Source organism: Mesitornis unicolor, unplaced genomic scaffold, assembly GCF_000695765.1.
Source record: "Mesitornis unicolor isolate BGI_N332 unplaced genomic scaffold, ASM69576v1 scaffold49159, whole genome shotgun sequence".
Taxonomy (NCBI): Eukaryota; Metazoa; Chordata; class Aves; order Mesitornithiformes; family Mesitornithidae; genus Mesitornis; species Mesitornis unicolor.
In genome coordinates this window covers 62323-87520 of record NW_010206153.1, presented here as the reverse complement: position 1 = coordinate 87520, position 25198 = coordinate 62323, and the positions used below count along the sequence as shown (strand labels likewise).

Here is a 25198-nt window from a genome sequence, read left to right as displayed (position 1 = left end):
AACGTTCTGTGATTCTGTGATTCTGTAAGTGTCAAAGGTAATGCCTCTGCAGAGCATGGTAAGGGCCTCTGGGGGCAACCTCAGTAGACCACAGTTGGGTGCTCTTGCTTGGCTCTGGTGATTCCTACTGCTGCTCCCCACTGCAGATGGATGGAGTGAGGGGACCCAGCAGGCAGTACCTCCCAAGCAGGTCTCTGAAATTACTTGTATAATGGTCTGGAGGTCAACTTTTGTAGACTTATTCTATGGTGGACTTGTAGACTTACTCCATAGTCAGCATTAGATGCTGGGATGACGATAGTATGAAAAAATGAGCTAGACCTTCTCATGGAGGAAATCAAAACATTACTGGTCACTAATACTAAACCTACCTCCTTAAATGAGGCATGCAGTTTTGTCCTATCCTTAATTGTACTACTGTTAGTTTTTCAAGAAATTTCTCTGGATCATGCAAGGATTTTTCTGCCTCTGGGTCTTTTGCTGCAACATCCCGACCCAGGCAAGCTCCTGGCTCCATGAATGTTTAACCTTCAGTTCTGTTCCTAATTCTTCTTCAACATTAAATCTGATTTTGAAATGTCTTACTCCAAGGAATGTCTTCCAAGTATGCCAAGCTGTCAGGAGTTTACATCAGCAAGTATTTACCACTCCAGTGAATTTACTCAGTGGAGGAGAATCACTGTCCTTTTACCGCAGAAGACTTGGTAAGCATTTTTTTATTTTATTTTTTTTTTGGCTGCAGATAGTTCATCTACGTTGATATTACTATAACAAATATCAAGTCCTCTGTAGATCATACTCAAGCCGGTGGGTGGGGTGCTAGGGTACCAGGGCTGACCCAGTTGCATGTATTTAACATAAAATGCCTTCCTCACGTAATTAGAGTTAAATGTTGTTGAAGTCACCAGAATCTATTGTTTAGGATTGTTTTTAATACATACTATGACTCTTCCAATAAAGTTCAAACCCTTTCAAACATAGTGGTGCTTGTCTATAAATGGCCCACTGGAGGAAGGCTTTATTTTGATTATTAATTTTTATTTTGCACACTCCTTATTGTTTACATCTACAGACCAAAGCCTTGTATAAACAATAACGAATGATTCATTTCTGGGAATTTTTTACCTCTTGTTTCTTTTTATAGCATGTCTTCAAAAATAGCATTCGCTTCTGCAAAAATCAGCAATAAAAATTATCAGAGAGCCCTACCCTATTCAACTTACTGTAACCAAACTTGTTTTGCCTGCCCTAACATTTTTATTTATTTAACTAGATTATTTCTTCCATTATTTATTTTAAAAGCTTTATTATAACATACAAATAAAAAGGAGTCATAAATCTCAATAATCTTCAGGGCTTCCTTCATCTGAGAATGAAATTACTCTAATTAGAGTTACACTTTGCTTATGTTTGACCTGAATCCATCACAGCAATTGCAATGAGAGCTTGCTCAGATTAACTTATTATTTTATTTCCCTGTCCTTCATCATTTTTTTGCACTCTCTTTGGCCTCAACATGACCTATTTCTATCAACCACCCCATGATGACACCTCCTTTCAGCATACTGTCCATTTTTACTGTACAAACAATACTCAGATTTTCATATTTTCAGGCAAAATATCAGGGGCAAATATTGAATCTGTAAAGTGAATCGGGTCAGATAATGCCAAATGGCACAAGTCTATGAATAACTGCTTTGTAGTTAGATTATAATGTACTAAATCTTACACGCTGTTATGTGCCACCAGCTGTAAAATCTGTGGCTCATATAGGCACTTAGGAGTTTTAAAAGTGTGTAATTTTGCTGGATATACTCCAAAGTAGGCTGTTTTTTTAAAAAATCATTTATAAGATATATACTGTACTTAAAGGTATTACTATACACTGTATAATTTATGTTTATACCAATGTTGTGGGCCTTTTTTCTTTAGGATATAATAATTTTCCTCAGCATATGAGGTGACAGAAGCAAATAATTCCATTTTAATTTAGGAGACTGTGGGGAGAAATTAGCCAGGTTCCTTTTTTATGCTGAGCACAAATCATAAATATTTCACAGTCTATCTTGTATCTGAAGGAATTCCTGTCTATCAGCAGAGTTTTGTTTGTAATTAAGGTACAAATTACCACTGAACATTACTTTGTGCTTCATGAACACATTTTCAGTATGACTGTGTTGTGCTACAGCGTGGGGTGGATAGGAAGGATGGCTGCACGTTCCCCGCCAAAAGCAATCCAACACACCAGACACAACTCGGCCACCTTCCCTCTTACCATGCTTTCCACCAACAAGGACTAGACTGGTGGCTCAGTCACTCCTTTGGGTTAAGATTGTGAAGGGAAATTTTTGGCATTTTTAAAGCATGCTTAGTAACCAAGGGTAGGTTTCTGCCTTTACCTAGGGGTTGCTAGTGAATATGTGACGTGCAGAGTTGCTCCACCACCCCAGCTGCGCAGAGGGCATCGCCCCAAGGCCCTGATGGTGAATATGCTCTGTAGGCCTTTTCCTCGAGGCACCCTCCCTCCTTCTCCCTTCCCCACCCACACTCCACTGCAACAAACACCTACAGGTAAAAATTCAGTCGTGGCCAGGAAGAACAGTGCAGAGGGTGAGAAGGTCTTCTGCCTTCCCAAAACTAGGGTAAGGAGAAGAGGGCTCTGGAGACCTTCCTTCTGGCCCAGCCTCACAAGAAAATGGCTGCCAAATATGCAGCCCACCCTGTGCTTACTGCTCAGGGAAACAAACCACCTAATTGAGGATTCAGGAGCAGGGCTTGAGGTCTCACTAGCCTTGCTCCGGCCCTTGGTAGTCTCAGCATGCTCTCACACACCCCGCTAGGACTGCTGCAGGTTTTATCCCTTCACGCACAGCTCCTTGCTGAAGGCTTGCAACACGAGTGCACAGGTAGCATCAGGCTGCATTACTGTGCACATGCAGCTGGAAAATTGTTCATAACAGCACCTATTGCTCTTGTAAATTTTTCTGGCCGTGCTGGTATTTCTGCACATCTGTAGATGTTCTGCATCTGGCAAGCATGAGTTTACATGGTCCCTGTGTTATCCGAGATTTGGGGTGTTAGGAAATGTGCTGCAACAGAGAGTTGTGTTGGAGAAATGAAATGTACGCACCTGCTCACTGAAATTGTATTGTACTTGAACTGAACATTTTTAATACTGATGAAAATTAATTTCAGTTTTATGGGAGGCATTTACATATGAACAGGCCTTAATGAGATACAAGCAGCTGTCAGTTGCTGACTTCATAAACAAATCAACACCTAATGACTGAATGAAGGCTTCAGGATAATTGGGTAAATGTAATTATGGTAACTCAGAAGGCAGCAAATATAATTTTATCAGCTACAAATTTGCATTAGATTGTTAGGTTTTTTAATATCAGGAGAAAAGACAATGATTTTATTTTAAATCACATATCTGAAAAATTTCACATATCTGAAAACAGAAAGAACATAATTTCACCCAGAATTCATCTGGGACTCACAATGATTTCCTTGTGCTTATGTAAAATGTCATGCAACAACAGTGACTTTTATTTGACATCAACCTGGCTTAGACATAATGTCATCAGAAAGCCAGATTGCCTTCCAGTAGCATGAAAAAACAAATATCCCCAAAAAAACAGAAGAAATTTGAGGAACTGGGGAGGTTTATTTTGTTTATAATAAAACACTGTCATCGCTCCTCAATACTGCACTTCCCATTTGAATAGGTGTCCAAATGGTGACTGTCCAGAAAAATGGTATTTTATCACTGAGAATGCAGCTGACACTGAGCTCCGTATTCTCTTTTCTTAATTAACATGGCTTTTTAAAATTGTTGATTACCATTTTTAACGGCATAATCCTCTTAAGCTGTTGTTACCTTGAGGTGCATAGCAGCCTTGGAAAGCTTTCAAAAACAGTGCACAGGACTGGCTTTTCAGCAGTGTCACTTTTGCCATTGCAGATTCAGCCCAATACACACTTTCCCTCACCCAGAGAGGAGTCAGTATTCCTGAGGGCTTTTGCTGCCCACAGTGTGTGGTGGTGGCCCAGCTCCCTGTGTGTCCCCACGACCTCCCGGCTGGGTGAGAAGGTGAGGGCAGCCCCTGCCCTGTTGCAGCTCAGGGGCTGAGGGATTCCTGCAGCAGTGAAGCTGTCCCGAGGGACAGCTCTCTTTGTCTGAAGCTAAAAATAACACTGCCGGCGAGGATGTGACTCCCTGGGAATATCCCAGCCGTCCAGCTGATGTACACGCCTCCGTTTTAGCCACATGTTCATCTCCAGGTATCAATGGCACTCTTCCCTTCCTCCCCTCCACTTAAATGAGGGAAACAAATCTCCTGTCATCACTGCATCTGGCTGGGGGAGTTTCTAGGTAGTGTTTGGAGTGAGCTCACCCATAGCTTGATGCGCAGCCAACATCCGAGGCTGGAGAAGGAAGACGGAGCCGCTCCAGCAGCGAGTGGCTCTGTGCTCTGTGCCTGGCAGGGTGGCAGCTCCCTGCAGCAGGAAGGGGGCAATGAGCTTGTCCAGGGAAACATTTTGCTCAAGTGAAACCCACATGTGTCCCAGCACCGGCTGTCGACCCTGGTGTCAGCTCTGCACCTTGTGGTGTTGCAAGGGGGTCATCTTAGTGGGGTTTCAGGTGCAGTGCTTCCCTGGGCACAGAGGTCTACCTTGTTATTAACCATGGGTGGGCTCTCCCCACTGTTTGTGTAGGGCAAGTGTGAGCCTGGTACCCCAAAACCAGCTGTGATGCACCCACACAGTCACCCTGCAGGGATATCTGCACCTAGCAGCAGCCGGCAAGTGGCTGGGGAAATGGCATCGATGCCACAGCAAGCAGCACTGGGAACTGTGCTCAGGGGACGCCACCACTTGTTGGGCACCAACAGACTTCCACAGGATGTCCAAATTGCCCCTGTAAATCGCTCCCAGTTTGCTGTAAATAGTTCTGGGGCTGCAGAGTTGCACACCCTACATCTACCCAAACACCTTCACTAATGAAAACCAGAGGAACCTGGCCGTGATGCTCCCCCCTGTCACCTGGGCACACAACATTACACAATTTTATTGTGCTGGAAGGTCGGGGGAGGGGTGGAGGGGAGGAGGTAGCCTCTCTAAAACCTTTCTTTGGTTTCAGCATTGTTATTTTCCTCAGCACATGTGAGAGTTAACAGCAGTCATTATCGCTCTTTCTGGAGCACACAGGCTCTGTCAGAGCTTTCTGTGGTGCCATCAATGCTCTGTAGAAAATGTGAGCAAACCACCGAGGTGGTGTGCTTCAGAGCACTCTAAAAATAAACAGTAAATAATTGTGGTGAATATTGACTGTCCATTGTGCCTAGGCAAGCTTAGGAAGTCCTTTGTGTGCAGATTACTGGCACTGTGCACTTTTAATGGATAATTCATAGCCCTTGTAATGTAACCCTTCAATACATTATATCCTGAGGGAGTATTTAATCGGCAGATCTGCCCCTACAGATTAGCTCTGCATGCTGTAAAAATGCTTAGAGTATTTGCAATATCAAGTAGATACTTAAAAACAGACAGCAAGGGTAATTTCAATTAAAAATCAAGCCCTCGGGCAGCTCCACTTTTTAAAATGAAATTCAAAATTGGTATTTTAAAAATTTCTCCAAGCATGTACTAAACGCATCTTTGTATGTGGCTGGATGGCTAACTGCATATTGTCCATTTTAGCTGCACAGGCCTCTTCTATCTGTTTTTTTACTTCCATACATGCGAGGAGGTGGCTCAGCCACCTTTACAATGTTCATTTTAATAGGCCTTACTCTACTTATTTTTCCAGAGGGGGAGGGGTTTTTAATCTTAAATTAGAGTAACAGCATTATATCCTGTGCCATCATAATGTATCCATATGGCTCAGAAACAAGCTAGGAAAGAAGCTCCTACTTCTTCTAGGAACCTCCTGCTTCTCATTCAGCCCACTCAGTCAGCCCTTGGCCAGGCTCAGGCCTGTCCCTATTTAAAGTCTATTTTTTAACTCTCTGCAATCAGCTATGCTTTCCCTGTCCATGCCTTCCACAGCTCTGCAAGCTCAGCACCCACGTTGCCCCCACTACATCTTTTTCCCCAGACCTATCACACAGCCAGCACAGCCTCTTTTGCTCCATCACAGTGAGCAATTTCCAATCTTTGTTTCACTTCACATGCAATATATTTTACTTAATCTCATTCTGGCACGAGTAGGGAGTGGTGGGTCCCTCCACCCACCACTAGGCAACACCTGTAACCACTTGGATGTGCACAGGTTGGCAGGGCAGCTTGGAGATAGTGGTGACAAAAATTACTCTTTTCAGGATTCAGTTACTTCTCCAGCCTTGTTTTTTGAGGCTGGTGGATGACAAGGCCGCGTTTGGCTGGCAGGAGTCACTCAGCACGGAAATATTGGTATCACATTGGACAGTCTCCCAGAGGGCCAATATCAAGCATGTTTTCTTAATGGATAATGTTGCCTGACTCCACTATAATACAGAAAAATGAAACTGCTGAAAACAAGCTATTTAACTAAAAAAGAGAAACTACAGCAAAGTCTTCTGCTTGAAGAATACTACAGATATCCAGAGCTTAGTTATATATAGGCAAGTAATCTAATCCAACAATCCCTACGACAAACCTTTGGTGTTACAGATTTTGTCTGAGTAGTTGGCCAACAGCAAGCTATTTGCAATGTGGGGAAAAACAGATACTATGAAGCAGGCTCTTTGTCAAAAACTGGTGATTGTAATGTCACCAGTAAGCAAAATCTAGTTTAGAATCATCCTGACAAAAAAAAAAATTCTGTATCCAATAAAAACCAGTCAAATATTGCTGAATGGAAATAGCCAGTATTCAAAGGGGAGAAATGCTTACACTCAAGAACCTTAATTTCATATTATTTTTTATAATAAATATCAGAAGAAAGCTTTCTACTCAACAGCCTGTTAACTGTGACCAAAAGTATAAAAATCAAAGTCACACACTATATCCATCCTTCTAGTTTTGCTTCCTGTCACCCTTACAGAATAGCACACAATAAAAACCCAGTAATATTCACTGATAGGTTTATCTTAAAATAATGCGCAAAGTCCCTGTAACACCTCTGCAGTCTTCCTCAGAAGTGTAATTAGTGACCAGCAGGTCCATTATATAGCCCTATGCAGCAGGTGACATTATCTAGAGTGTTCATTTACAAAAATCTGTCTTTGGTTGTGCCAATCTTTGCTGGCTGGGCTGTGATTGTGATATCAACTTACTTTATTTTTTTATAGTTGGATTTTATCTTTATTCCTACAGTTCTGTAAAGAATCACAAACTAAAGCATTGTTATTGGTTTTAAGGTCCAGCGCCACACGTTTCCGCTGGAGTCAGTGCTACTACACAGCCCAAGACGAATGGGCCTTAGACAACATCTACATCGGACAGCAGTGCCCCAACATGTGCAGCGGGCATGGCTGGTGTGACCATGGCGTTTGCAGGTATAAAGCCACTTCCTCTTAACAATGGTCTCCTGATACTTCAGGTATCCTGTTGTTTTGTATACTTTTTTCTGTTTTTTTTTTAAAGTTATTTTGAGATTAAAAATTAAAAGCACTGTGGAGGTTTAGACCATTCAAGCTACATTAACAGCCAGTTGCTCCACATCTCTCTGTCCAAGCACCCATACCCTTGACAGATCCACGCACTGGAAAAGCTTTCAGTGGCAAGGTGCTGCCCTGCTGCAGATGTCCTGAGGGCCCTCCAGCCCTTTGCACAAGGACCCCCAGGAGCAGCTCAGTACTGGAGCTGTTTCGCTGGGTCAGACAGACACCAGAGACCAGCTCAGTGCTGCTTGGCAGCTGCTATCAGACCAGATGCAGTACCAAGGCACAGACTACAGCCTGCCAGCTTCAGACTTTCTAGACACTGCAGGTTTTCTTTAGAAATAAGATATAGCTTGTTTTCAGTTATCCAGTTATTCCAGCTCATTTCTAGAATCCAAAATTCCACTCCTAGAATGATTTATTATTTCACATCTAATTTTAAAAGGTCAGTGCACTGCCTGAAGTAATTGTAAGTGTCAAATAAAGTCTTTACAGTTTTTTACTTTTATGCTTCCTTCCAGGTGTGACTCAGGATTTCGGGGTACCGAATGTCAGCCTGAAAATCCCCTTCCTTCAACCATCATGTCTGATTTTGAGAACCCAGACAGCCTGAAGACAGAGTGGCAGGAAATTATTGGGGGAGAGATCGTCAAACCTGAAGAAGGCTGTGGGGTCATCTCATCTGGCTCCTCGCTCTACTTCAACAAGGTACTAATGAGGGATGGGAGACTGAGAAAGGCACATAATGTGGGTTTGAATGGAACACAATGGGGTTATATGGCAAAGAAAAGGTAGGTGGCAGAAAGCAGCACACAGTATGAGCCATGCATTAAACAGCACAGCTGTGCTCTGCAGGTAAAGAATAAAGCAATCAAAAGAGATAGGGAGGGACACCTGCATGATGTATCCAAGAAATGCCAGCTGTAAAGAAAGGAAGTAGATTGCTGATGTGCTGGAAAGCGTGTATATTCACACTGTCTTTATTGCACATTTTCTGTTTTAAGACTCGGTTCTTTCTCAGCAACCCCCAGCTCCCATTTGTTCTGTACTGTTCTGGGCAAGGGATGAAGAAAGGTTAGCTTTTCAGGGGACAAGCAGTTTAATTTGAGGTCACAGGATGAAACTTGTGAAAAAACAGCCCCTCCAGAGTTTTAGAAAGTGGTTAGTCTGTAGGAGGATACTCTTTTGTATGACTTGGATGCTTTGCATACAAAAAATAACAGAGCAGGAAAGAGATATAGGGAATTCTGCTAATTAATAGCAATTATAACTAAAATAAAAAAGATATCTTTATGACCAGATGTACGATTATGGGTTGTAATCATAGATTTATTTGTATTGTTTCTCCTCGGGTCTAGTACTGGATTTTGTTGTGTTCCTAATTGAAAGGAAGAGTATAAACGCAGCTATGGGCTTCTCTTTTAAAGGTTTGATCAAACTGCCACTGCTGTCATGAGAGCCCGATTAGTCCCAGAAGAATAACCCAACATGCAACGCTGTGTAATTGTGTGTTGTTTACCTCATTACAAAAAGCTAACCCATCAAATAATTTTCAGCACTCCTACATCGTCTCACATCCAGCTCCCCTGGAAATACAGCTCCGTGCTGAAAATTTCATAATAGACCAATGAATATAACCAGCTAATTGTGATAATTGGATTTTTTAATATATAATTGTCTTCTCTGTTAGATGTTTTTCCTTCTGTCTCAGTTCCTTACGCCAAGTTTCTTAAAGTAGTTTGCTAAATTAGAATTAACCTGCTATGATCTTTCTTCTGATTTCTGCTAAGGAGGAGTGCAAAACACATTTAGAAATTGTTGGCTTCTTTCTATTGATCTCTAAGGGTTAGGTTATCATTCATTTCTTGAGCAGTAGCAGTCTGCATGCCATCAACAGAAGGTCATTTATTTAATTTCTGTTTAGATCTTTTTCAAGGCGTCTTGTGGCCATGCTAGTAGATAATAAAAAAAATATTTTAATAGTTGCCCAACAGTTCTGTGTTGTTGTGGGAGCTCCTATTTACAGGCTTAATTTCTTTGCATTTGCTCAAATAGCCACTTTTTATTTGAATGTCTAGTGTTTACTGCCATAATCAATTACTGCTACCAGAATTAATGTTGGCTTTGTTCTGCCGACCCTCTACCTTTTGGGTTACAACTCATTTTAATCAGTTGTAGTTGTGTTTGCAATACAGAGCTCTTTCAATTAGCCCCTGCAATCCCTCTGAGATTTGATGTTGCTCCTGCCCTTTCTCAATTACCCTGGTTCTGTAGTTAACCCTTTGGCAGACAGACCTGCTGTGGGATGCAGATATGGAAAACCGACCCGGAACAGCTGTACAGCCAGAGCTTGATCCACTATGGGTCAGTATGTTGAGTACCCTCAGCCAGCTGGGACACACCTGCCCATGGGACAGCAAGGGTGTTTGCATCTTTATTATCCATTACTAGTTTGATTTGATTATGATAACTTCAAATTCCTGTGGGTCTCCAAAAGTTGTGAAAACAAACTACCAAGAGATTATCAGTGTCACCTTGGCTAGTATTAGCCATGTGGGGCTGCACCAGGAAGCTCAGGCTACACCCCAGACTGAGCCCGTCTGGCTCTCACAGTACCCCCCAGGAGGGCTTTACTCAGCTGGGGATAAACCAACAAATACACCAAAACAACAGGCATAATTCAATATGGCTGTATCTTAAGTGAGTTTTTTGAGGGTCAACTGATTCTTCACAAGTTTTAGTTGTCATTGGTGGTGTAAGCTAACCAAGTTTCAAAAAACACAAGCATTCATCTTCCAGAAATTAGTCTGACAGTGTGATGTGACGTATTTGGTGGAGTCTACAAATAAGCAATGGACCCAGGTTGTAACACAGCAAAGCAGAATGCTCTGAGAAGGAAAGCAATGGACATTTACCAGTGTTGAGTTTACCCTGAACTGGGTAGAAAGAGAAAAGAGGTGATGAGTGGAACAGGATTTAAATTCATCTATCATCTTATTAAAAAACATAGATGATATTTTAAATCTCAGCTCATAATTCTTGTTACTTATGTCCAGCTTGATCATGCCACTTGCTCGTCTCAAATTTGTCTGGAAATTTGTCAGGAGGATCATGGATGTACAAGTGAGAGACAGGGAACAGCATAGATTTTTCTTAAAACATAAGCATCATTTTATAACTTAGCCCAGGTTTTCTTTTTTGATACCTTTTTGTGCTTGGAGATGGACAGGAATCCATGATTTTTCAGGGAATTAAAAACAGTAGGCATGTTGCCAGTTCTGCTCCATTTTGGGCAGCTGTGCCAGGTTGCAGCCACTTTTAATGAATGCAGAAATATGATCCCTACACCCCCCTTCAGCTGCACATATTTGGCTTTGCCATACCTATAACATCTTGTGGTGGCACGATGCTGTGCCAGGGTAGGGCTGTGCCAGGTGTGGGGCACACAGGTCACCTCTGCAGAGACACTGCTCTCGCCCCATGTCCTGCCTTGGCGCAGGCAGCTTCATAACACGTACCAGCATCTTGCAGGCTTGTTGCTCTGCAAGCTCAAGCAGTAGGGCACAAGAGGAAGAGGGGAATGAGATAATTCCAGTTACAGTAACAGGCTTTTAAACCTTAAAGCTTTTTTTGGCTTAATATGCTCTATCTTCCTTTGCCAACATGCAGAGAGTGACCTTGTTGAACCACAGTGTTGATGTCCAAGACCTGTTTCTTGCTAGAACTCAAAAACATCCTCGGAAAAGCTGTTCACTAAATTTTATGAGGCTATTTTTTCTCTCAACTATGCTTAGTTAAAGCTGAAACCAAATCCACAAGTTTTAGTTGAGACACTCCTGATTTACAACACTTGACATGAAAAGAAACTTAGTTTTGTGTAGAAACAAATCCTACTCAGGTGAAGCATGAAGAGAAAATTTCCCTCCTTTGTTCTTGTGTAGGTGATGGGCTTCATGCAACAGGTTTTATAGCAGTGGCTATAATTTCAGAGTATAAAACAGCCCTGTACAGTGAAAGATTTCACTGGGGAATTGAGACTTCAGAAATGTCCTTTTACTGCTTTATGCCTTATCTTTAATAAGCTGAATACTTATATATTTAGCTCTGGTTGCTTCTGGATACCCAGCATCTGCTCTTTGTCTTCTGAAGGTACTTGGGACCTTAAAGGAAAGATATTAAATAGTTGTGTAGAAATTGTGGTGTGAGGTTGCATCAAGTGTTGAAATCTAATAATAAAAACCCTTATGGGATCGCACCAGGGTGATTAAGACATGAAGGATGGCCAAGCATGAGCATTGTCTGAAAGACAAAAGAAGTGTTATGTTAACACAGAATTCAATGTCCGCTGTGTTGTGCAATTTTCCGTGCAATATTCATCTCTGTTGGACTTTAAATATGTCCAAAACTAAAAATTATTCATAGTGAAGTTGACATATGAATACTATTATCCCCCTCTGATTTTTTATTTCTTTATTTCTTTTAGGCTGGAAAAAGACAGTTGGTAAGCTGGGATTTGGACACAACGTGGGTGGATTTTGTCCAGTTTTACATCCAGATAGGAGGAGACAGTTCTTCGTGCAATAAACCAGACAGCAGAGAAGAAGGTGTGCTGCTGCAGTACAGCAATAACGGCGGTATCAACTGGCAGCTACTAGCAGAAATGTATTTCTCCGACTTTAGCAAACCCAGGTATAATTTTGGTCTAAATTGAATCCATACTGCATCAGTTCTTTTTAAGAAAAACTTGTTTCTCAGTTTATGAAAAGATGAATAACAACTTCAAGTTATAATGGCTTAAAAGCCATCATTACATGGTAACTTTTCGAGGCCACCACGGTAAATTCCTGTCAATGGGAAGGAAAAACCTAATGAAAGTGGACCTTAAAAAAACTGAAGTAAAATATAAAGTTTCCAATCACTCACCTTCCATATGAAACATGACTGAAGTGCTAATACGTGCAAAACGTTAGCAGGAAAATACAGAACTTGCTGAAAAGAGGTGTAGAAATCTGCCATTTCTTCTGACCCTGGTTTCAGATCTAATGAATTTATATTAATGTCATCTACAACAAAAACTCCTTTAAAGAAATATTTAAGGAGGAGAATAAATCATGTTCAGCATTTCAAACTTGCTGTAAGATAGCTTGTCAGTGAAAATTTAAATTGCATTTGTCTGCATAGGCATTAACATGATTTCTATTACCTGCAGTTCATGTCTTTCAATATGTAAATAATTTTATCTTTCCATCTTGCCATTTTGCATTGCACTGAACAGCATTTTCAGAAGGACTTCTGTATGTAACTCAGCAAACTGTCCTTTTCTAAAAGTTATATAGGCACCTGGAAGTATAAAACCATTGAACTTTGTTTAGCCTCTACTTTGTCAAAATTACAAGACACAGCCAACAAAGAAGTAACATACTGAAACCTTTAACACTGAACCATCCAATATATTATTTTTAGACAAAACATTTGCCCCTCTGAGTAACAAAGAATGATGTTCTTTACTGAATATAGCTATGCATATTTATTTTTCTGCTGCTTCAAATGTGGTCCAGATCTTATTTTCCAACACATAAATATAGGAATACTGTGGAAAAGAGAATTTCCTGAGGCCCTGAACAATTCCTCCACCTCTCTTTGCCTAACCAGCAAGTGAAGCTGGGTCCTTGGTGCAAAATAACATGATATAAAGAGTCCAAAAGGAATATATGTATAAATGCATATATTTAAGGTGTCTGAAATAGGACTGAACAAGTAACTAATTATCGTACTTCTTAAGGTAAGTATGATTTGGTCTGAAACTTTGTATTTTCTTGAACATCATTTTTGTAAGTTGTTTCCTAAGTTGAACGTAAAGCAAACTCTCTGAGAAGATCTCAAGTTCTTTTATGAAGATCCATATAGGAGGGCTAAAATATTTTTATCCACAGCAGAAAACTCAGCTACATAATCTATTGCATTTTAATAGAAGGATGCTTTTGTCTACAGATAGGACCAACCAGCAGAAGAGAATGGGAAATTACTTTTACCAACATATTTCACTATTACTTGCTGGCACCAGAAGAATGTTAAGACTTGCTGAACATGGATCAGCTGAACAGTTTGATTCAAAGCAGAAGAGTTCAAACTAGTTCCTTATTGTGCTAGGCATTATAGTAATCAAGAGTAAAGAATAGCAATTGTCTTAAAGGGTTTACGTTCTCCACAGACAAGAAGGACAAAGAAGGCTCCTTGATATGCAGTATATAAATAGGTATTCAGACACATAGAGGATTTCTGAGGTCTTCCACATGTAAGATAGATACTGGCTTTCCTGCCTCTTTTCCCTGCTCAGTGGCATTTCTCCCATTTCTCTGCAAACTGTGGTCCCTAAGGTTCCTCTGAATTTCTGTTCTTCAGGTTTGTCTATCTGGAGCTGCCAGCAGCAGCCAAGACACCTTGCACCAGGTTTCGCTGGTGGCAGCCGGTGTTTTCAGGAGAAGGGTATGATCAGTGGGCCATCGATGACATTATCATTTTGTCAGAGAAGCAGAAGCACATCATTCCTGTTGTTAATCCCACTTTACCACAGGTAAGAGCAGGCTGTGAGAATCTCCAAAACACAGGAACTATCCTCTCTGTTTTCTTTGAATATAATTTTCAAATAGCTGTAGTGTTTGCAGCTGTGTTTCTGTCTGTGTGGTGCTTACCTGGCTCTTACAAAACCATGAGACTCCTCATCTTTGCAACAGGGGATGTAATTATGTATCTCCTCAAAAAGTCAAGACAGAAATTTTGGATACTACAGTTTCTAGAAAATTACAGAAAATGCAAATTGCAACATTTGAAAATGTGTCATTTTGGAAATTATACTGAAGTCACACTGTGAGGTGATAGGACTTTTTGTTGCTTTTCTTCTCATTTCTCACAGAACTTTTATGAAAAGCCAGCATTTGATTACCCTATGAACCAGCTGAGCGTATGGTTAATGTTGGCCAATGAAGGGATGGCCAAAAATGAAAGTTTCTGCTCTGCCACCCCCTCCGCCATGCTTTTTGGTAAATCAGATGGAGACCGGTTTGCAGTGACTCGAGATTTAACTCTGAAGCCTGGATATGTCCTGCAGTTCAAGGTATTCCTTAAACATAAATCCCTGCAGAATATCCATAAAACTGCCTTTAGTCAATACTTGCAAGATACCACTGGGGCCGCAGTTCAAAACAAGGTGATAAATTATACCGCTGTGTAAAAAGATGTGACGAGCACAAGTATGAATTCATATAGCATAAAATATCACGCTGCTTTCTAAAAGGATAGCTAAAACCTTGGTGCAGGAGAGCTTTTTTACCCTTCTGTAGAAATGTTAGGGCTTGCTGATCTTCAGCACACTTCAGAAGTGGGTTGAAGTGACTGTCATTATATTCGAGTCAGTACTAGGAAATGCTACTCTACTGTCAAGGGAGAAAGGATTTATCTCATCTGGGGCTCCATGACTACAAAAGCTCCAATGTAGTTTGTGTACATTTTTTGTATTTTAAACTATTTAAGGACTTACAAGCTGCTCTGTACTCCAGTGTCGGTTTTTCATATAATTTACTTTTATTGTGTCAATGAATATGGGATCCAATTAGCATTCTCTTCTTTAAAGGGCTTACAGAAATTTCAGTGGTCTGACAATACATCAGTATATGGGCTCCAAAGAAAGTGTATTTGCTTTGACAAGCTCTTGTTTCTGAGCCCTAATCAAAATTTTATTGAGTTTATAATGAAATCCCATTGGTGAATTCTGGAGGTTGGTTGCAATGCAATTTTAATGAGCTCACCACAAATACATGGTCCTTACATAATTGGTGGATACAGACACTGAATAATTTACAAGTGGAATTATTAAAGAGATCAGATGTTTACAGGCAGCTTTTCAAATATAATTCCCACAGTTCTATAAATAGGAAAATTAGTTAGAAATAATGGGTTTTGTACAATAATCTCGTTTCATCTAAAAGTTATGCTAATTAAATGCTATACAAACTGAGAGATTGCAGTACAATTTCTGAGTGAGTATTGCTTGCAGTTTTATACTTTAAACTGCCTAAAACCCTAAAATATTTCAATATATAAATACTATTTAGCCTGGAAAAGATGCTATTTGCCTCTTTACCACTTTCCTCTACTTCAGCGACTAAGTCTCCATTCTGTAGATTTGATGATCAACAGCAATTCAAAAATTTGTTTAGTCTAAAAAAGCAATACTTAAAAATATTTCATACTCCTTCCATCTCTGAGACCCTTGTCAATATAACATAAATACACAAAACATAAACAACATCTATCAGAGAACAGGGAGTTCTTCTTTATAAAGTCTGTTATTTAAGGCCTGAATTTATACTTTTCTCTTTTTTGGAAAGCTTTTAAACTGGCCTGCCCATAAGTGTGTTAGTCCTATTTGCATGTTTTAATTTTAAACATATGGTTAAATGCTTTCCTGAGTTTGTGAAATTTCCATTTTAAATAGCTGCCTGGAATAATTTTGCATTGATAAACTCAAAGACAGTAATTTGTCGGAATTATTTCATTTTGCATGAATGAATTTGTTTTACATTTTACATTCCACAGATCAAGTGGCATTTCTGCAAAAAATAATGAAAACTAATATTTTTCTGATAGCTTGAAAAAGGAAACAGAAAACTTCAAATCACCAGTTGATTTTTGTCTTGGTTACATTCTCACTTCACTTTTTGATACACATTTTTCTACTTCATCCAATTTTGCTCTATTCTGGGCACCAAAACTGCAGTGCTGACTCCCAGACATTGTTCCTGGGAGGTCAATGCCCATGCTGTGGTCAGGGCTCGCAGCCCAGGGCAGGGGGGATCTGGGAGTCAGGCTGGTCCTCAGGGCACATTGGGTGGACTGTGAGTGGGATGGGTCTCAGAGGATACAGCTCTTCCCCACCTAGCTGCCCAGGCATGGTTTGCTCTTTGTGGCCCTCTATGCACCAGGCCCTTTGAAAAGCTCTTTGCACATTTTGATGTGTTGAACCCAACAACGTAAATGAAAGGACAATGGGAATTTTTACTGAGAAATGTCATATACATATAGGAAACAGACTCCATGCACCAGTCACTGTTTGCCAGCAGGGTTCAAAGAAAGATTTCAGAGAGCTAAGCCTCCCAAACCAAAAAGTCAAAGGTGGCTTGCAGCCAATAAATACCAATAACAGCATTCATAGTTGTTGTTCTGCTTTTTTGCAGCTGAACATTGGTTGCACCAACCAGTATAGCAGCTCTGCTCCTGTTCTGCTTCAGTACTCTCATGACGCTGGGCTCTTCTGGTCGCTCGTGAAGGAGGGATGCTACCCTGCATCTCCAGGCACAAAAGGATGCGAGGGAAGCTCCCGGGAGCTGATTGAGCCGACCGTGTATCACACGGGAGACTTTGAGGACTGGACAAGAATTACTATTATTATCCCCAGGTCACTTGCAGCCAGGTACTGTACGTTGTAAACCATTGGTGCCGGTGGTACCTGTGAATAAACTGCTTCTTCTTTGATGCTACTTTAGGAAAAAGTTGCAAGCTGTGAATAAAAGCAGTGTTAAAAATCAGCAGATCTGGGAAAAATATACTGTGGTCTCCTAAAAGTGAGAAGCTTTCCATTTCAAACATGTCAGAATGGTCTATAAAATTAAATTATGAAGTAACAAGGAACCCAGACTATTTTAATTTTACATCAGTCTCGTCATTGTGGTGTTGTCTGTCTTTATGCGTATCAGCAAGATATCTTTACACACCAGCGAGAGAGTAGTAAGTCAAATAAGCCATCTGCACAGGATTAATTTTACAGTTACCACTGGGCAAAGAAGACATAGAAGGGTATTTTAGTTCCTGCACAATGTGCTGTGTCATTGAAGGCGACTGGGACAGCCGAATTCAAAGGAGGGAGGCAATTATAGTTGTGCTCATCATTTCTTGCTTCCCTTGCTCGCTGTCTTACAGCATCCATACATGGCCCTGGTCTGATCTGCTACCTCCACCAAGTGCTGCCAGCACAGCCAGCAGCTGCCCCCTGACCCTAGTCTGTGTCCCCACCACCTCCTGCTTCTCCCCTCCTCCTACTGCCCCTGGGTTTCAGCCCGATCCTCCTGCCACGGACTCCTCATCCTCAAGCCCCAGCGCAGATTTTGAGCACGTGGCATACTGTGTAGCAAGGAGCCGGTGCCTTTGCTGCAAGGACTTGAAATAGCAGCATGTACTGTAACAAGTTTGTCTTTTCTTCAGTAATTAGCCAATAAAAGCAGGTGCCAAATTGCACAAATCTGACACCAGCTGATTTAATTTACCCAAAACAAGCAGTGCAGAATCAATAGCAGCAATCTGTTTGGCATTATGTTCAGTAATGTGATCAGGAATAAGAAGCTCATGCTAATGCACTAAAAATGTAAGTATTGTGAGTACAATGAGGGTCTTGGTGTGTTGAAAACTGAATCTGTTGTGGGTCACTTTGGAAATTATGGTTCATGGGTTATTCGGAGAGCATCCCGTTTCATCATTTGGTACAGACCACAACCACAATGATCACCTACCTACCAAATCCCAGTGCATAGCAGGAAAAAAGCACTAGTAGTATTGTATTTTAGGCAGAGTAGCAAGGACATCTTAACATTGGATTGACATAACATTGGATTGACAATGAGATTTTAAATCTGTTCCACTCTCTGGGGCTGCTCTAAAATGATTCATCTAGAAGTTAAGGACTGAAAAATAATAACCAAAACATTTTTTCTTCGACAAATTTCCTATGCAGTGATCAGCTGGAGTAACTTAGTGTAGGCTCACTGAAGTCTCTGGAGCAGTTTCAGGTGTACAGGCTAAGGATTAGATCACTGTTTTCCAGGAATTTCATGTTGTCATGCAAGAATAAAAACTTAGTATTTCTGTCTGCCTGTCCTGAAAGACACATTATTATTAGAAAATAGATTATTTTTCTTGTATCCAAATTACTTGAATTTTTTTTACTCGAGATTATACAATCTTGCAGTAAACTCTGCATCACTGCCATTACTGCATTCCTTTCATAAGTATTGTAAGAAATGGAGTTCTGGGATTTTAATTTGTAATTAGCAATTCAGGTTGAACTGAGTAGTGAAAAACATCTTCAGAGTCATGTCTAACTATTGCCTCTTGTTGATAAAACCATGTACCTGTTATTTGCATCACGCTGGCGATATGGGCCAGAGAAATAGAGGGAGTCAAATTACATCCAAAAAAATCTGGAAAAAATACCCATAAGTGAAATTGCACAAAATGTAGGATGTCAGAAATGTTTTCCAGGCATCTATTTGCATGTTATTTGCAAATGGCTAATTTAGGAAATGCTCCTTTTAATCTTAAACAAGTAGCAGTAGATACTGAAGCTGGGAATAGTAATACCATGCCCTTCGTTGTTGTTTCTCTACAGTAAGACTCGATTCCGCTGGATTCAGGAGAGCAGCTCCCACAAGAGCGTGCCTCCTTTCGGCTTAGACGGTGTTTACATCTCTGAGCCTTGCCCCAACTACTGCAACGGTCATGGGGACTGTGTCTCAGGGGTCTGCTTCTGTGACCTGGGCTACACAGGTGAGACAACCCTTTTGAGGTGGGATTACAGTGAGCATTGAGTGAGTTAAAGCTGTAAATCTAGCATCTTGTTTTTCATCTCCAATATTCTGGAGAAATATATGCTGACATAAATTTTATGGGTTGCCAGTAAGAATCTTTTCATTTTGTTAAATAAAATTCAGCACAGGTGAAACAGAGCAGCTGAGGGCAGTGGACACCGGTGATGTTTCTGGCAACCACGGTTTTTGAACATCACCATCTGTATGAATCAAATGGAATGAGCAATAAAAGAGAAAACAAAATAAAATATTATAAACTAAGAAGTCTGTTTAAAAGCCTTTGGATCATCTTCAAAAGAATTACTGCTGGTTTTGAGTCCCCTGGCCATCAGATGGCATGGGACCAGGAGGGAACATATGTTCTGACAGACCCTTCTGTGGAAAATTCTGCTCACTTGTGGTTTCATGGGCTTTTATGCTGAAATACAAAAACAACAACAACAAAAAAACCTAACCCAAACCTAATGAAAAGAAACAGTGATTGACACAACCAATTACATGCCGCACTCTTTTCAACCCTCTATACCAACAAAGCAGCAAGCTTACATCTTTTGTTCAATTTGTTTAGAATGAAATAAAGGATAATATTTTTCTGTTTACATAAAATGCCTTATCAACCTAAAACACAGCTGTTTTTCACCTAGTGAAATAAGCCACCCTAGACTTTAGAGGAGAAGGGCTTATTCTGCATAGAAAAATTGGTAAAGCTGGTTTTAAAATGGTATGATCCTGTCATCAGGGCATTTTCCTAGAAAAGCGTGGTACTTTCTGATATGTGGTTACAGCAGAACCTTCTGCCCATGTACTGTATCTGACTTTTACTCTGTTCAGCACAGTTTCACCAAAGCATCTCCCATTTTCTTTTTTTCTTGAAGCATCGCATGGAACCTGTGTGTCTAATGTGCCTAATCACAGTGAGATGTTCGACAGGTTTGAGAGGAAGCTAAGCCCTCTCTGGTACAAGATAACAGGAGGTCAGGTTGGAACAGGCTGTGGTGTGCTCAGCGACGGAAAATCTCTGTACTTCAGTGGACCTGGCAAGAGGGAGGCAAGGACTGTTCCCCTGGACACCACAAATACCAGGTCAATCCTCAATGCTGCTTCTCATAGTTGTCTGTGTATTCATATTGTCTCCTATCTGCTATTACAAGTGTAGATGTGAGAAAGTGGGAAATGTTTTTCTGGTAATTGCAACCTGTACAAGAGATCTTAAAGGTAGAGAAATTACTTTTTTTATTATTCTGGTGTATTATTTCCTTTTCTTGAGAGAGAATACTTAGGTTAGAAACAGTAGGATAGCAGCATAAAAAGAAATTAACTCTTTATCCTTCTGAAAAGATGGTTTGCATTGTATTCTAGGTGAACAGGCAAAAGATGTGATCTTGAGACTGCACAAAGCCTAAGACTCTGCCTCGCTTGACAGAAAATCTCCCTTTCTCCCAACTGCGTTGAATTGCAGGCATGGTGTTGGCATAGCAATGAGCTGTTGTTTGCTCGCCAGATGTTGTAGATTAGCCCACTTGTCAGAAGTGTAAAAAAATGGAATGTGAATTTTTTCTGTAGACCCAAGAGGTTAACAAGCCTTCACCTCTCTCTCTGCTACCAGTGAATTCTGCTCCGCTGGTAGCAATTATCCTTTTTCTCTCAAATTGTCTAATTGATTAATGTAATTAGGATAAACAAAGGGCTGTTAATTCCAACCATTATTTAGCCTGGAGTTTGCTGCTGCTTTGTCCAGTCTCATGAGGGATTGTGCACCTGAAACCTTGCCCACCCTACAATTATATCAGTTAGCTTAATAAAATATGTTTATGCTGACAAATACTGCTCCAAGAGTAAGTAATGCCATTATTTGCTGCATTATTTAATTTGTGGGACCACTCAGCAAAGATTGGTCATCAGTAACTGCTACTGCTCTCCAGCTCAGGCAAGTGGTGGTCCCTAGGGTAGGATGGGTGCTGTGAGTCTGGGGACATCCTTAGCTGCTCTCCAGCACTAAGCAGCAGAGCGCCAGCTGACTTTTCTCTGTTCCTTGCAGGTCTGACAAATTTTCCTATGACAAATATGTGAATTAGTTATATAATTATGTAAATTACTTAATGATTAAATTAATTAATTGTTTGACAAATACGCTTTGGACAAGTACATGTTTGCACTGGAATTCTAGGAAGATCTGAGCACTTCTTTACTATTCCACTGCCTTTTTAAATCTCCTGTGAGGCATAATATTGGAAGTAACCACATCATTAAGAAGTCTATTCAAACAATATTTTTGAGTTATTCCTCCTTTCCTGGAGAAATCTTTTTATAAAAGAAAAGGATTTTCTTTAGCTTTAAGATTACTTTGAAACCACTTTTAATGCCAGATATTAATATTTATAGCTTTCCATTTTTATAGAGTTTGAGTCATTTTAAAAGCCAGGCAAAGTTTTAAAATACTGTACAATGCTTTTTCTTGACTTTTTAAATCTATTGCTACTTCTGTTTTGCATGAGAACATGGTCATCTGGCATCTTAATGTTGCCCCAAGAACGTAAATGGCCATAGGAACACCAGGAAGAGCAACTAAGATCCCTATTCTGAGCTCACACATGTGAGCTGCTCTCCTGCTGCAACTGATCATTTTGTCAAAATAAATCAACTTTTTTTTTTTTAATAAGCATCACAGTGAGAAGTTTAACTTCCTTGAACAATGCAAGCATGAAGCCACATCCCTGGTCTGTTTGCTAGACAGAACAAACACACTGGTCGTCTCAGACACAAATGGGACTAACACTGATTTTTTGGTTTCTTCAGTCACGTGTGTGCTCAAAGGTAGCATCCATCTCATGCTGCTTGACCAGAACATGGCCTCCTTAGACTGCAGCAATTACACTAGGCTGCTTCTATGTTCAGAGGAGAGAATGGCTGCTTCAAAAGGGCAATGAAACTCATCTTAAAATAGCGTCTAGTAAAGACCAGTGCTTTGGCTTCTGGAAGCATGTCTTTTTTTCGTTAATTATAAGGCAGTGTGGGTGGGCCATGTGAAACTTAGACATTCACCTTCATACACCTTGCTTACAACAGGTGCATCCAACTTTAATGTTTGAGACCATCTGTAACGCTGGGTCTTTTTTTACTAGAAGCAAATGCAGACTAAGTTTGTGAGATTATGAGGGGTTAACTGAAAGACCCATAACCTAAAAAGAAAATAATTCCTCAGCCTATAATTTTTTTTTCTTTTGTTGGAGCTAAAATTAATGTCACTTGAAAGAGGAGATTAAAGGGAAGCACTTTTTCCCATTTTGGTATTACTTTTTGCATTCAATACTGCCTTGCATAGAATTTGGTTATCTTATTAGGGGTCATCTTAGTCCTTCCATATTTATCTTTTATTTGTGCATGAGATTTTTCATTGGAGGGGTTTGGTGACTGAGTAAGCAGCAGGCAAATATGCCTTGAAAGACATACCGTTAGATATGTGGATTGAGGGTTGTGAATAGGAAGGCTGAAACTCTCCCAGTAGGTTTTTAAGCTTCTTATTTTTCAGGTTAATAGTGTTTTCCCAGACCTTTTAAGATCTTGTTTCATTAAATCAGGCATGGAATAGCAAAAAAATGAAAAATATTGCAAGACATTAAAGTTTTATCTTCATTCTGAATTCCTGCAGATCTACCTATTCGTATTCTCTATCGTCTTGCTTCAGTTACAGCTTTTTGAATGTAAAGTGTAAATTTTATGTAAGGAGCATAAAAACTTTTTGTTCTTTTTTGCAAGAAGTACAAAGACCCTTTCCCCCTTCACTGTTCTTTTCCCAGAGGAGCAGGGTCCATGGCGGTGCAGTGCTCCCGGTTCGTTGTGCTCCAAAGGGGTTGATTTTCCAGCCTGAGGCCCGTGGTGCTACTCAGGGAAGCAGCCCAACAGGGACCCGCCAAACTCAGGTGTCACACTAAGAGCATTTAAAACTAAAACTTACTCCCTGAAGTCAATGATCATAAAGGAGCACTTGATGTTTATCATATATATTAATTGCTGTCATAATCTTAACTTTGTTTGTCCTATTGTCTCTTTATTCTTTATAGAATTGACTACACTTTTTTTTTCACAGACATTAGGAAAATGTCCCATAGCACTAAGAGAGCTGTAAGCATCAAAATTCATTTCATCCAGACCATTTTTTGCCCTGCACTTCAGAAACCCTCTGGAGTCTTTCCATCCCTATCTTTTGCATGGCCCAATGCGCTAAAGGCACAGTTTTGCCAGCAATATTTCCATCCTTCTGACTGACAGTTCGATACCTGGATGCATTTTGGTTACTGATGAGTTACTGCCTCCCATTTTGATGTCCTGTCCCTTATGACACTGTTCACTGTTTGTTCAGTGAGAGCATTTGCACACAGTGCCTACCTGGCAGCTAGATAAAAACCATGGAATATATATGTATTTTTTCCAAATGGTGACATCTGGCTTGTTAGCTGACTTGGCTCCTGTCTGCATTACAGGCTCCATTGCTAATGACTGTGCAACCATCCCAGAGAGCTGTTCTGGGTCAAACACTTACAGATCAGATGGGCTGATTCACCCTCCTGCAGAAAGGGTGTTTTTTCTCTTTTGTTTTTGCTTTTTATGGATCTTTACATTTGGCAAGCATAAAAGAGAATTTCATCACAGAAGTGTAAATCTTTTCACCTCTGAGACCACTGTCTAGTGTTTTATTGCCTGAATGCTGTCTCAGACAACAGAGCTGCAGCAAACAATAAGACCTACCTAGCTAAATAGTGTAATACTGTGAGCCTGTCTGTTCTTCAGCTATCTACGGAGTTATATTATGAATAAGACTAATGAGTATATTCTGGCTTGTCCTAGTCCCTGTGGATACACAAAACAACTCAGATAGGAGATACAGATTTCGATAACAGGAGTGAGGTTGAGTTTAAATCAGAAGAGGATCATGACATTGTGTATGTAGCAGTGGATGAGGGAAATTGGAGTCCTATCTGCATCAGTCTGGCTCTGCCTGTAGTCCTGTGGCTTGTCTGATTTTCCTGATGCCACTACAAATTAGGACTAAATACCCAAAAGTGAAAAGAGTTATCATTGTAAGGAACAAATCAAGCCTTGTTTCTTCACACAGAGACACAAATTCCCCTAAAAATTAGTATTTAAAATAAGGAAATATTTTACAAGCAGTAGAATTAGTGAAGCCTGGTTTCTTTTAGCTTTGTGTTCTTTTTTTCCCCCAAAACCCTTGTTTTGCAATAACTCTACCTCCACGAGGACAGCCCCAGCACAAGGGACAAACAGTTGCTTCCCAAAAACATCATATCAGCGAGTACTCCAATAGTCATAACAGGCAGGCATCATCTTAAGTTAATTGACTAGGGAACAAGAAGGAGAATGGCATTGCCAACTTTCAGCATGCAAAAGCTCACGGTGGGGATGAGTTGAGGTTCAGGCACTGGTCCAGATGTGCACTGCAGACAACTTGTGAAGAAGGTGCAGATGAGGAGGCGATGGCATTCTCAGTCATCTCAATGCTCTTTACATTAGTTATGACCAGGTAAGACTCAGGTGAATGTCAGAGACGTGCAATGAAATTTGGTGAGTGAGCATCAGAACATTAATTGAAATTAATTGCTGTTATACAGCACAATAGTGCACATCTAAGAGGAAATGTAAACGACTCTGTCACCACAGAGTCACAACTGAAAATATCAGTTCAGCAAGAATACCAGGGCATCAGTGCAGATCAAGGGGAAAAAATAACAATATTTTGGAGCACAAGAATGAGATCATTATTAATTAAAATACAGTTAAATAGGGATGTTCCAAGCAAATCCAAAGTTCTGTCAATAAAACTTGCAGCACTGTCTCAGGGGGATGTTGTGGCTTTAGAAAGTTTGCAGAAAATGGTTACAGGAAAAATTGAGGGCATGGAAAAACTTTCATGCAGAAACACAGATGAAAAGGTTGCCATGGTTTACAGTAGAAAGG

At 40.4% G+C, this 25198-nt stretch overlaps 1 protein-coding gene across 1 annotated transcript in view; it reads left to right on the top strand.

Annotated features, from left to right (window-relative positions):
- Window positions 1-591: 591 nt before the first annotated feature.
- RELN (reelin) overlaps window positions 592-25198 on the top strand; it is a gene marked incomplete at its 5' end in the record, with an annotated part of 80750 nt that continues 56143 nt past the window's right edge. Inside the window, 9 exons of the mRNA XM_010191657.1 lie at window positions 592-704; window positions 7347-7484; window positions 8111-8297; window positions 12073-12278; window positions 13992-14163; window positions 14503-14703; window positions 16823-17058; window positions 19027-19184; window positions 20101-20308. Of these exons, the coding sequence (XP_010189959.1) occupies window positions 592-704; window positions 7347-7484; window positions 8111-8297; window positions 12073-12278; window positions 13992-14163; window positions 14503-14703; window positions 16823-17058; window positions 19027-19184; window positions 20101-20308 (1619 nt within the window). The remainder of the gene's footprint in view (window positions 705-7346; window positions 7485-8110; window positions 8298-12072; window positions 12279-13991; window positions 14164-14502; window positions 14704-16822; window positions 17059-19026; window positions 19185-20100; window positions 20309-25198) is intronic.